A 13386-nucleotide genomic window follows, 5' to 3' on the forward strand; every position below is an offset into this window, starting at 1 on the left:
ATGTTGCTGTATTTGTGTGGGTGGAGAGGATTACGAGAAATGCAATACATTTTTTTTAATTTGGCTGCAGAACACATTCACCTGAAAGCACATGCCACAGTCGGAAACGTCTGTCATGATGTAGATAGAGAGAATACAGAGAAAGAATTGGAGGGAGGGAGCATATGTGTGTGTGTATCAGAAAATCAGGGGAGATTGAAAGCAACACAGACAACATGCAATGGAAAGCCATACTTGTTTTTCTTGTTTTGGCATCTCTCGAGAAGGTAGGACGTCCTCTCATAAACAGCTAGGCTCAGCACACATCCACTTTTGAAGAAGGATTGGTGCTTGTGCATTGGACTTAAGTTCTCAAACTGCATGAAAAGGTAAGATGATGCATGTAGATTTCACAACTTAACTGTGTGTTTGTGTGTTAAAGAGAAATACAGAGGGGGGGAAAGTGAAAGGTAGAAAGGTAAAGTTACACCTGTCAGAGGGCTGGCAGTCTTACATCAGTACCCAACTGAAACTATCACTTTTTAGTTAAAGTGTGATTAATCTAATTATAGTAAAGTACTACAGTATCTGTGTCTGCATTAAGCTTTTTTCCCTGAAAACATTTCCTGATACCGGTGAAAAAGGTCATGCAGTGCTCACTGTCTTATCACCATGCCAACGAAGAAAAGAACAAAACTGTAAAAACTAACAAACAAATAAAAACAAACAACAACACCACAATGTAAACTTCTTTTATCTTTTCAAATTTAGTTTGTACAGTTTCTGTCTTAAGTTTTGATGAATGTGTCATCTGCATACCACCTAGTGACAGTGGTTTTTCCTGTCTTGTGGATCTGTCACTCAGCCAAAACTCTGACATTTGGAACGTGGCAGAGTGGAGCGCTGTCCTTTTTACTATCATTCAAAGTAACACAAAGTTAAGATGTAAATTACACAAATACAGTTAGGTAAAATCTTTCACTTTATATAGGTTTATATTTACATTTGTTAGATCAAATAAAAAGCACAAGATTTCATTTATGAGAAATTAAAGGAAGAGCTTACTGCAAAGGATTACGATAAAGATTAAATTGTTTTCTCTGTCATCTGAAGGGCATGAGGGTTTGAGAAATTATACTTGTATTCCTTTTCTGATAACCAAACCCCATCACTGTGATTTTGGGTTTTAATGAGAACTTGCCATTATCATTATCAAAACGAATCAAAATCAAATCAGACTTTATTTATGAATCACTTTTCATACAATAAAATGCAGCACAAAGTGCTCTACAGCTTTTAAAAGCACCACCACCAACATCACCACTCCCCCTACACACACACCATCCCTCTCATACATTCACATGTATCAAAACAGTTTTTTAAAATGTGCTTTATCTCACTTTAAAAATGTTCAATAAAGTTTTGAGTCAAGTACATTGTATCACAATCAGCTTACCCTCTTCGCATCTACATCCAACAGATGTCAACACCTCCTCTGGTGGTCCCGCGAAAGCTTTCAGGTGTCAGATTACTGATCCCTCCTGGAAAACAGCCTCCTCCTGGTGGGCTGCCCACAGAGTCTGGCAAAGGTACTGTATATATGGACATGCAATACTGGCACAAAGATATATTTGAACAATTTGCATGGTTGAAAATTGCTGCATGTGAAATGCTAAGCATTTCTGTAAATAAATCTGCTTTTGCATCAACTGTTGTGTACATATGCACGCAGAAAATGGCACCAGCGGTAAATCCTCTGACACATCTTCACTAAAGGCAGACAGAGAAGTGGTGAGTACAAAATATTGATATCAAGCATTCTTTAAGTGCCTGTTCATTATTTGTGTCTACAAATATTATTAGCAATTTATCAATAAAATTTCTTAAAATTTAAAGACAATAGCAACTTGTGTAAAAAAAAGTCTTTAAAAAAGTACGGTCCCATCATGTTTAAAGAAATGTAATCTTAAAATTAAGTCATTAAATAAAAACCAAAATGTGCTGAAAGTGTATTAAAACAGACTTGCAGCTCTGCGATGTGTGACATGCTTGTATAAAGAGAATGAACATACTGAACTTTCCTTATTTTAAAACCTAAATGAACCTTTCTGTATTTGCTGATAGTACAAGTAACTAACTCCTTGCAGCCCTATCAACTCGCAAGAAAAAGTTCAATGAATGTCTTCTTGAGATTGGAATGATGTTTATTCCCATATTAAATCTTAAGGCTACAGTTTGGACTGAAGCTTCTGCATTAGTTTTTTTTTTTAAAACAAAGTACTGAATGAAATTATGTGAATAACCTGGAAGATTCATTGAAGCATTGCATTCACAAGGTTTTGACTGTTGCATTGCTTACAATCATAATTTTTTCTAAGGCATTATAATAAATGCATTGTATTACTACATCCTTTGTATTTGAAATATTCCTGTAGGAGATCTTAAACCACTGTTTTGACGATGTGGAAAGATTCATGTCACGCTTGCAGCAGACAGCTGAGGCACAGTGTATTCTCAATCAAAGAAAGAAGAAGAGAAGCAGGGAAAACAAGAAAGAAAATCAAGAAGGTAACATCATTTCCCACAATTTTCCCACATTGTGGGAAAATTGATTTCCCACAATATCAACTATGAAGTTGCAAAGGCAGAAGTGCTTTTCTTTAATAAAATATAAAATAAACTTTGAAGCAGGTATGCCTGCACCTTTAGATATAAAGCTGCATCACAATGTGTTTCCGATTACGTCTTTCTGATTGATCAGAGGTTTGATTTAAAACTGCAGAGGAGCTTTTGCAGATAGTTGGGAATTGCTGACTTCTTGTGTAGCAAAAAAAGAGTAAGAAAGGACACAAGCTGAAACAAAGCCACAGTTTTTCACACCTGGAAAGAGCCTGCAGGCAAATGGCAAGAAGAGGAAAAAAAATCTCTGGGAATTCAGAAAATTCTTGTAGGTGTGTGAGGCCCCTCCCCCCACCTCGGAGGCAGTCCCAGCTAATCTAAAAAGAAATATGTTGATGTGGGCTGGTCATCCAGTATAGCAGCTCACCTGGACATTCCAGACTGTAAAAGCTGACATTCTTATGTTTACACAACTCACAAGCCCCCACAAAAAACTGCTTTTACTGTATTGAGGCCAAGCTTGTCTAAAAAACATAGTAAATACAATGAAACTGCTGCTGAGTCAAGCCAGGAAGATAAAGAGCCACTTCATTTCTGTGTGTTCAGCTACAGTATGACAGATTTTATATGCTAATACTCACAAACAGGGATTGGATGTCTTCCACTGTGCATTATGTTATTTTGGTCATTCAGGTGAATGTTCTCATATTATTACAGGTGATTTGTTGACCATGAAAGCAATCCCTCCATCAGAGGAGGCATTTGTGGAGCTCTTTCAGAAAATTAAGTACTGCTTCTGTCTGCTGGTGAGACAAAACTAAACCTAAATTCTTGAAAAGTTGAATAAAACAACTCTAAATGCTGTTTTACTGTTTTATTTAGGACCGTCTCAAGTCATCCATCTCGCAGCCAGATGCCCCAGAGCTTCTGCATCACATCTTTAGGCCTCTCACCCTGGTGGGACATTAGATGTTCTTTCTGGTGTTTTCTGTGTTAACGTCACTGCAGCCGTCATTGTAGTAAAAATCCTCTGTTTTATAGATGGTGAAAGCAACTGGTGGGCCAGAGTTGGCTTCATCTGTGGCCAGCCCAGCTATGACCAGTGGTGCTGTTACACTGCTCCAGGAGCATTTGAGTGAGGAGGAAAAAAAGCTGTGGACTTCATTAGGAAGCAACTGGACTTCATCCTGGTCTGTGTGTTTAAGTGTTTATCTATTTGACTTACATTGTCACATTGTTCTAACATAAAACATACTCCTTTCTTAGTTTGGAACTTGATGTGGCTGTTCCTCCATATTTGCCAACCTTTATGGATGGTTGGGAGCCTCCGAGAGTTGACTCAGATGGACAGCTTTTGGAAGATCCCATTGAGCTACAGCACAAACTGGATGCTGCCAGAGAGAAGAGCCAAGGGAAAGGCAATGAGTAAGTGTCCGAGTCATAATAATCACCAAATTCCTTGCGACTGGAATTAGCGTAAATTGTCTGATAAATTAACTCTGCCAGTTGTTAAAATTTAGAACCATAACATTAATGTTGGAGTTAAATTTGCTATTTTTTGTCGAATAACTTGAACATGATGTTTTAATTTCAGAGCTGAAAATGGTCTCCCACCAGAGGGCGAGAGACTCTACTCCTGCAGTTACGACTTTGTAGCCAGAAACAGCAGTGAACTCTCCGTGCTTCACGGGGAGGTGCTAGAGGTACTGCCTACATTCGCATCTGACATATATGATGGCTACATGGGTGAAATTTGGAATTAGACTGATGTGAATCATTTTTTCTTAGGTAATTGATTCATCAAAGCGCTGGTGGAAGTGTCGGAATCGCTTTGATCAAATAGGATTCATTCCCCATAATATACTGGAGCCTCTGTCTGCTCTGAATAATCCAGAGCAAGACAATCAAGTGGTTCGAAGGGAATCAAAGGTACAACTGCAGACACAGCTCCACAAGTGTGCAGAATTGTATTTGTGTTGCTTCAAACAATATGACTTTTTGATTCACGCTTTCTAAGAGGTTTTTTTTTTTTTTGTTTTTTTTTTATCAATCCATTCCTGCTTTCCCACAACAGAAAACAGCTCTCGTTCCACGTACAAAATACTTCTCGTACACTCCATCGGGCTCAGATGCAATCAGTCCCACAGCTACAAGCCTATCAGCACGGGTTCAGAGTATGGTTCTCCCATCCATGGCCTTTTCAGGAGGAAAAGATGATGATCGAGGTAATGTACCTATTTATCTCATTGATGAGAGCACACCCCCAGATACCACTACACTGCTACAAGCTTAGCTTTCTTTAGTTGCTGTTCTTGTTCATCTTTCTATGCATAGATTTATCTTTACTAAGTGATCTTTTTTTGTTTTTTGTTAACAGATATATAACATATAAAAAGGAAAAAAAAAACATGTCTATCTATAAAATAGCTTCTGAATAAATTACATTTGACCTCTTGAGGTCATTACATGTCACGCAGTTGTGATTTCAAAAACTTCAACTGAATTTTGTATGTAAATAAACTTAAAATCAAACAGTCTGCACTTTAAGCTCATATGTATGATAAAACTTTAAATTTAATCAAAGTTGTGCTAAAATAATTCTTTATCTAACTGTAGTATAAGGTCCTGTCCCATTCCCTTCTGCCCAAATCACTTCTTAGCCTAAGTATTATGTTTTTCTAAAAAAAAAAAAATAGACCTCTGGCTGTCTTTATGTATGCATCTCATTTGAATATATAAGCAACCTATGTGGTTGGGCAACAGGGCTGAACTTAAGTAAATGTAATACTTTGAATCCTCATCCTGTGGATGATGCAGTACATTATATGTTTGTGTGTAAATGCATTTACTGTATTTTTACAGTCTTGATAATGAATGATGAGCTTCTACAGCGGCTAGCTGCGAGAAGAGAGTTGCTTCATGAGCCAGTAGCTCCTTCTCTGTCCAACACCTCTACTCCCCTGAACTACCACTCTTCATCTGCAGAGGTTGAGGCATGGCTCACTGCAAAAGGCTTCTCTCAAATGTGAGTGTGGGACAGAACTTAAATGAGCATTCAGAGTCGTAAAGTATTACCTGCTTTGAACTGAATGGGGATGGTATAATATGTACTACATGCAGTTTAGCAACTCAGAGTTCTGAGTTGAACAGAAAACATTCAAAGCCCCAAGGTAAATAGGAGGGTGGACCTGAATTTGCTTTAAATGACTTCACTTTTGACAACTGAATTCTTCTTCTTGACCTACGATGAAGACACTTAGGTTGATCGCGAATGATTCAATTTGAAGTATTCAACAATGATTAGACAACACACGCTGCTTTTCTTGTTTACTTAACTTCTTTTAGAACAATTGAAAGACTGGGAATTTTAGATGGAGCACAGCTGTTCTCCCTAAATAAGGAGGAACTCTGCACTGTGGCACCAGAAGAAGGAGCAAGGGTTTACAGCAAGATGATGGATCAGAAGGCCCTTCTGGAGGTTAGTCCAATGTTATTCTGGATGGACTTGTGTATGTTTGTCTTTCTGTGTGTTTGTACAGTGATACTTGGGTCCATGTGTCCACTGCCATCTGTTTACTCAACCTTGACTTCTGCTTCGACTTGCAACATTTAACCACACTGTTACTGACTTTCATTTCACAGTGGTAAAAAAAAAACAAAAAAAAACCAACAAAACACACAGAAGAAAAAGAGTCTTTTTGAATAATCTGCATTATTATCCATGCTTTTTTTTTTTTTTTTTTTTTTATACATTTACCATAATAAGTCAATCTTAATTTACAGCTGACATGACAAAGACCTTTTCATTGTTTAAAAGTGGAAAATTAACTCCAGTGACATCGAACTAGAATAAGCAGTCAGGACTAAAATGTTTTGATCAAACATGGCAATTTTATTTATGTAGCTTATTTTATGGCAGAAGCGAACCAGATCCACCCCATTGTGTTGTCAAGTAGCTCATAGTGGGATTTTAAACCTATGGAAACTTTTCCTTAACACAGCTGTACAGATGTGCAGTCCTCCAGACATCTAACAACCCACAGCCTATGATGCTGACGCTACAAAAATTTTGCTCCAGATATAGAGGGCTGATTTGGGTCAAGAGCTGCTGCATTTGACAGTTTTCATTCTAGAGTTATTAATTTTAGATAGACTAAGATATTTCTTTATTTTATATTTTGTTTTTCAAAGGCAGAAAAAGACTAAAGCACCAACACAGGCATAAAGCAGCTCACAGCTCATGCTGTTCCACAAATTCCTGATTACTGTTCCCATGTGGACACTAGAACCTAAAAGTTTACACATTTATAATAATATTACACTTCATGGTCCCATAGAGGAAATTCTGCACAACCCTGAACTGTTTAACAAACAGAAACAGCAACAGTAACAAAAGAACAATACACACAACAGACTTTACATTCTTCACTCCAGTAGCAGGTGTCACTCAGCATAATCTATTGTTAAAGGTTGTAAAGAATAAAGGAATCAGATTTCATTTCATCAGACTCCTTCAACATTGGGCTGTCCTGCACCTTTGAGGTCTGTATCTAAGCCATGAGGGTAGTAGGGCAAAACATTGATTGAATACATGTGTAAAGGTCCTGGTCTACTGACATTGTAATACACATAATATCCTTGTTATTAAGTTCAGTCAGGATAGGTATAGAAAGACTCATCCTTTTTGCAGAAATCTGTCACCTTTGTGAGTTTTTTTTTTTTTTTTTTAACAATGTTGGTGTTAAATAACAACAACAAAACAGAGCAATACTGTGCGACTGGCTGTATAATGCATTGATAAAGCAGTAGTAGGTGAAAAGCAACATGAAGACTTTTGAGTTCTGCTGTCATTTTCAATGATTCCACCACACTGGCTTGATGTTTGTAAGAGTCAGAATTTACCTCTGCATGACTTCGTATAGTTACTACAGAACCACTTCTCTGTGTATTTTGCTGCCACTTGGAGGCAATAATCAGGAAACTCAAGTGCCACTCTTGGCTGTGTTGATGGTAGTGTTTGTGCATCGCTGCTGGTTTTGATGTAAAGAATCCACAATGTTAGAGTCAAAAGCAACCAGTTTAAGTTTTCTTTTACTGACTTCAATAAACTTTTTTTTTTCTCTTTTAATCAGGACGTACGCAAAGCTTCAGAACTAGAGGCAGCGATGGAGAAGTGAAAGATGAAGACTGACATGAAATAAGGGAGTGATGTGTGACACATATTAACGTTCACTAATACAGATTCAACATCAGAGCAAGTTTTAAGTTGAGGTTCTATTAATCTTTTAATCATACACACAGACAAATCTTACACACATATCGGATTAATCAACAAAAGACTCAGTGATTTTTTAATGGAAATACAAACTTTTTTTGATGTCATGTTCCAAGTATAGATTATACAAGTGATATTCTTACTCTTTGGCTTTCATTGTGTTTTATTTTTTACAGTTCACATCTTTTTTTTTATATATCTTCAAAGCAGCACTTGAAACTGTTTAGTAAACATAAATGTGACACAATAACCCATTATTATAATCTATTTAGTTCAAATACACATCGAATATGTTGTTTAACATCTAAAGCTTCAGTGCTGTCGCTTTCCATTGTGCTCTGCAGTGACATGTTAATTATTGTGTATATCACAGAATACAAGACATTATATTTGCAATAATAAAATATTTTCTTTCTTATTTGGACACAGATTGTCTAATCACATATCATAACAAAGACTCAAAGAAATGAAAAATGGTTAAACTCATTATATTATAAATATTGCATAAAACATTGACATCTAAGCAATTTTTTTATCAGCCTTACAAGACAAAAATATGTTTAATTTGATATAATTATCACAAAATAACACCACAGAAATTAACAAAGACAGCGCTGAGGTAAGTTAACATCTTCTGGATGTGTGCTTTGACAATTACATTACTCAAGCTGAGTTTTATGAATAATTTTCACCAGTGGTCAAATGAACCCAAGTAAATAACAATTTACATATCAGATGGCTTGATCCTCTCTGCTAATTTCCTCAGAGGGATGCAGATTTGTGTTTCCAATTACATCACTTTATTTCCAAACAATACATTAGAAAATTATGAATGTCTTTTAGAGAATAAAGGAAAATGGCAGACAAAACATAATAGATAAGAAGGGCTGTAGTTTTGAAGCTGGAAGTCAGAAATATCACATTAGATCAGGGGTGGGCAACGCCGGTCCTCAAGCTCTGCAGTCCTGCAAGTGTTTGGAGTTTCATGCCTCATCACACCTAATGCACATCGATGACTAATTAGCAGACTAGTGCAGAGTTTAATGTCAAGCTCTGCACCAGTCTGCTAATCCAGTCTGATGTGTGTTGCAGCAGGGAAACTCTGAACACTTGCAGGACCGCAGCCGTTGAGGACCAGAGTTCCCCATCGCTGCATTAGATCATTTGTGGCAACAAGATAGATAAATAAAGCTTTGTTTTCACTGTTAGTGAAGCAATTACATTTCGGTAACTCATATTTTAAGGAAACTTAAAATGAACTACCAAAGAGAAAGTCTGATTCATACAGCACATTTTTTTATTTTTTATTTTTGCAAGATTGCGGTCAAACTCTTTGATTTCCCAGTTGACCTTGAATGCAGCATTACAACCACCATGTTTGAGGACGGCATGGTTACATAACAAAGTCACAAAACAAGCTTAAATTAAACCTAATCATAACATAATATGCATAATACCCATTGTTGCATCAAGGTAATTTCCAAACTAAGTACACAAATTCACACCTTCACGCAACAGCTTGAAGATGTTTCATCACATTTTAAGTCTCAGGCGTGTTAAACAATGTTAACCCTGGAATATGTGCATCTGTGTTACTCATGGCTTTGTCAGTCCTCACACCTGAATGATTTCTATACTGGTGCCTGTTTTTTTTTTCTGTCTATCAGTGAGCCCAAAAACATCTCAATCAAAGAAAAATAAGAATAAAAAATAAAAGAGTTCTGCTGCATTCTTTCTTATGAGGTTTTGTGTGCTTTTTAAATGAATATTCAGCCCAGCATGCTTTTAAGTTAGAAGCTACTGCCTTTAAGTAACTTCTAACTTCAGTTAGTTAATTATTAATTAAAAAGCGTGTATCAGTAACAGATCTGTGAGGTGTTTGTAGTTCAGGCCTTTGCTTGAAAAATAACTTTTGATATTAAGTGCACATTCTGAGGTAAATTATTTTGATGAAAAAAAGTAATATGGCTCATATCTATCAATCTTTGTGATCAGAGGAGACAAACCTTTGAGCAGCAGTAAAAGAGGTAGTGTTACCAACTCTCACCGCCTTCACCCAGCAGTATCTTCACTTCTCACTGGTGCTGGACTTGTCATTGCAGTCCCAGTCCAGCAGATCTTTTGCTTGGAACCAAAGCTGGATCTCTCTTTGAGCCCCTTCCACTGAGTCACTTGCATGGACCACATTCCTTTAAATGGTCAACATTCATGATTACTTTATCTCTATGACACAAACTGTCTCATAAAGGTTTTGTTTATTCATAAAACTTGCAAAATGTGTGATGAGATCACAAGCTACCAGGTTACCTGCTGACATGAATGCTGAAATCTCCTCTGACGGTGCCTGCCATGGCCTCGGCTGGATTGGTGTGTCCCACCATTGATCGGGATGTCTGGACAACATTGTGGCCTTCCCATACCTAAACAAAGATATGACACACGGGATGTGCTAAGATCAACCAACATTATGGAAAGGCACACAAAAGAAGCAGAAATAAAAAGCAAAACAAAACAAAACAAAAAAAAAAAGAAGTAACCCACAAAGAAGCAGAAAAAAAAAGACCTCACCATGACAACAATGGGTCCTGAGGTCATATAGCGCACCAGGCTGTGATAGAAAGACTTTGTCCTCAGTTCACCATAGTGCTCAGAGAGGAGATCTTCAGATGCCTTCACAACCACAACACGCACAACCACAGTTAAGCATGAAACCGAGAGCTTGCATATAATATTAACATCCCCAGACACATTTATTTTGATGTCATTTACCTGCAACATCCTCAGACCGACCAGTTTGAAACCCCGTTGCTCAAACCGCTGAATGATTTGTCCAACAAGACGACGCTGAACTCCGTCTGGCTTGACAGCTATGAGAGTCCTCTCCCGCACATCTGGAAAAGCTGATGCTGCAAGACAGAACAGCAGCAATGTTAATGTTAAATCTGAGTTTTTCTAAAAACACACATGCTGTGAGGGATAGCCTGAGGACATCATGACAAATAATGATCCAACAGTCCTATAGTGAAATCAAAGAAATACTCATGGAGAGGTGTTCACATGAGATAAAATTACTAATTAGAATCCATTGCCTGACCTCTTTTGTCATATTTTCCATAATACAATGAGCCGAATGCTTTAGATCAGTGCTGTTAAAATGCACCCATAATGTGTTTTGTTTTTTTTGTTTTTTTTTACATTTACTTGTTAAAAATAAACTATGTATTTCCTGAAACATAATGTCTGTATAGCAGTAGATGTTGCTCCAAAACCTGTACATATTATTCAGCATTAACGGTGCCTTCCCAGATGTGCAGTACTCATGCAATTTGCATTTATGCACTCAATACCATTTCAGATACTTTGAACTTTGTGCAAAGAACAAACTAGATGTTCCCTTTGCACTTTGAACTGGAGGATGTTGTCTATGGTTTCTAAAAAGAATCTCAAATTTTCAGAAGACCATGGGAGAGTTTCTCATGTTGCAATAGTCCATTTTAAATTAGCATATTGGAGAATATTCTAAATCTTCCTTTTTTTTCCTTTTTTCTTTTGAAGTTGCATTATTTTTTAATTTGTTCCCAAGTGTGGCTAAATTTAGGTCCTGACCATTCACTTCTTTGCCTCTCATATGGATGATCTGAATTCTTTAAAATTTTGAAGAATTTGATGCACTTTAAATGATTAATCCCCACATTCCCTTTTGGACTAAATTTATTCTTAAATTGATGCGCTTTTGGCTTGCTTAGCCTTCCACACAAATAAGTGCACTCTGTTTTTATTGTATCTGCATTTTTACATAGATTCCAACTTTTCTGGAAACAGGGTTATAGCAGTCAGAAGCAGCGCCGCTCCATATTACCAGTTGTAACATCACGCACGAGCTCATGAAAAACTGCATGCGATCAATTAAGTACACACGTGACGAAAAGAATTCAGCCTGCTGGCTTGTCCTTAAAGTTATGGATGTGTATTGTTTGGAAGCTTGCCATTGAGATAAAGTTTTGGATAAACTTATTCAGCTTTCACTTTTACGCACATCATCGCCATCAACTTGGGCTTTTAACCTCATTTTTGTCCATGACTTCCAATTTGTTTCCAAATACACCATGAGTTTGGAACATCCCATTTTCTTATCGTTACTATTCATTGTCATGAACCTGGTTTTATCTTTTTATGTCAAGAAGGCTATATTTACATTTCTTTTCAAATGACCTTATTGGTCATTATTACACGTTCAAGACAAACTTATGTTATTCTCTCAAGCCCACTGAAAGTCCCATCTGATGTGTCCCTTTTTAAAGGAACAACGCGCCACAGACTAAAACAAATGAATTATAATCCATAATCTCACTTCCAGTTGTAAAAACCAAATCACTTACTTGTTTTGCTTCTGTGACACGCGGATCTGAGTCCAAGTTGCAGCGAAGGGGGAAACCGTGATAGCCGAGAGGTTTCTGGATGTCCCAGGTAAAACTGTTGGACAATTTTGTGAAACAATCGTCGCTGCAACATGACCGTGTTTTCACGTGCGCTCCTTTGGAGTGAAGTCAATCCTCCTCAAAAACTCACGAGTCATGCCCCCTTCCATCTGCCCTCAGTGTCACTCAACCTCAAACATTTAACTCCACTGTTGCCAATCCTGTTCTGATTTTAAATAATAAAAAAAAAAGAAAGAAAAAAAAGTCATTTTCACATTTTTTCTTTTAAATTCCACAAGCAGATCCTGTCAGATGTTCCACGCGCAAAGCACATGGGTATCGATGTCTCCTCAGGCTTTACGCCAATTTTCTGTCTGACACCAGTTTCTCAGAGTGCTCTGGTGATTAAATTAATTGATTCTGCCTCAACAGAAACCAGCATACACTCTCAAAAATAGAGGTACAAGATAAGGACATTACTGTACCTATAGGTACATTTTAAAGAAATGTTCTCTCAAAAGTACAATACTGGTCTTTAAGAGACCAGAAGCACACCTTCAGAGTACGAAAAAGGGTTCAAAGTGACATAAAGTACAAATTTGTACCATTTCGACCATAAGGGTACCTGCAGCATTGAAAAATGTAATGTTAATGGCTGTAATGTTACAAACTAGAGCAGAGTTAAGTGATGACAGTAGTACTAGTAAACAGTCATTTACTACACCAGACAATGAAGGTCAGATGCTGCAAACTAAGTGTATATCTGGTCAGTATTTTGAGTTTTTGAAGATTATTTCTAGATTAAAGATAAGATAATATTGCTAAGTGGCATGGACCAGGCCTAATGCTGTGGAAAACATAAAAAACATAACTTGAAAAGGTGAGGTTGAACTTGATAAGGTACAAAAATAGACCAGAACTGAAGGGTACAGAAATGTCTCTCAAAAGAGTACACCCCCAGCGACAAGCATTTGTACCTTTTTAGGTACAAGCTGGTACCTCTATTTTTGAAGTAAAACAAAACCAAGCAAACACATCAGAGCAAATCATTGATAAAAAATAAAAGTTTAAAAAAAAACAAAAAAAAAAACTTGC

General features: G+C 37.1%; 2 protein-coding genes across 2 annotated transcripts; one reads left to right on the forward strand and one right to left on the reverse strand.

Moving 5' to 3' along the window:
• Positions 1 to 1459: 1459 nt before the first annotated feature.
• Positions 1460 to 7775, forward strand: eps8l1a (EPS8 signaling adaptor L1a; the record flags this gene model as incomplete). Its single annotated transcript, XM_079253037.1, has 13 exons — positions 1460 to 1568; positions 1712 to 1770; positions 2415 to 2547; positions 3316 to 3404; positions 3481 to 3555; positions 3640 to 3788; positions 3865 to 4023; positions 4193 to 4301; positions 4387 to 4527; positions 4673 to 4823; positions 5461 to 5623; positions 5944 to 6076; positions 7731 to 7775. 13 exons carry the CDS (start codon positions 1460 to 1462, stop codon positions 7773 to 7775), a joined length of 1515 nt encoding a protein of 504 aa, XP_079109163.1.
• A 2166-nt stretch (positions 7776 to 9941) lies between these two features.
• Positions 9942 to 12385, reverse strand: nme4 (NME/NM23 nucleoside diphosphate kinase 4; the record flags this gene model as incomplete). Its single annotated transcript, XM_079253038.1, has 5 exons — positions 9942 to 10062; positions 10181 to 10293; positions 10442 to 10543; positions 10643 to 10779; positions 12253 to 12385. The coding sequence occupies 5 exons, from the start codon at positions 12383 to 12385 to the stop codon at positions 9942 to 9944; spliced, it is 606 nt and encodes a 201-aa protein (XP_079109164.1).
• Between the last annotated feature and the right edge of the window lie 1001 nt (positions 12386 to 13386).

Source organism: Telmatherina bonti (assembly GCF_933228915.1).
Source record: "Telmatherina bonti genome assembly, chromosome: 14".
NCBI classification, from domain to species: domain Eukaryota; kingdom Metazoa; phylum Chordata; class Actinopteri; order Atheriniformes; family Telmatherinidae; genus Telmatherina; species Telmatherina bonti.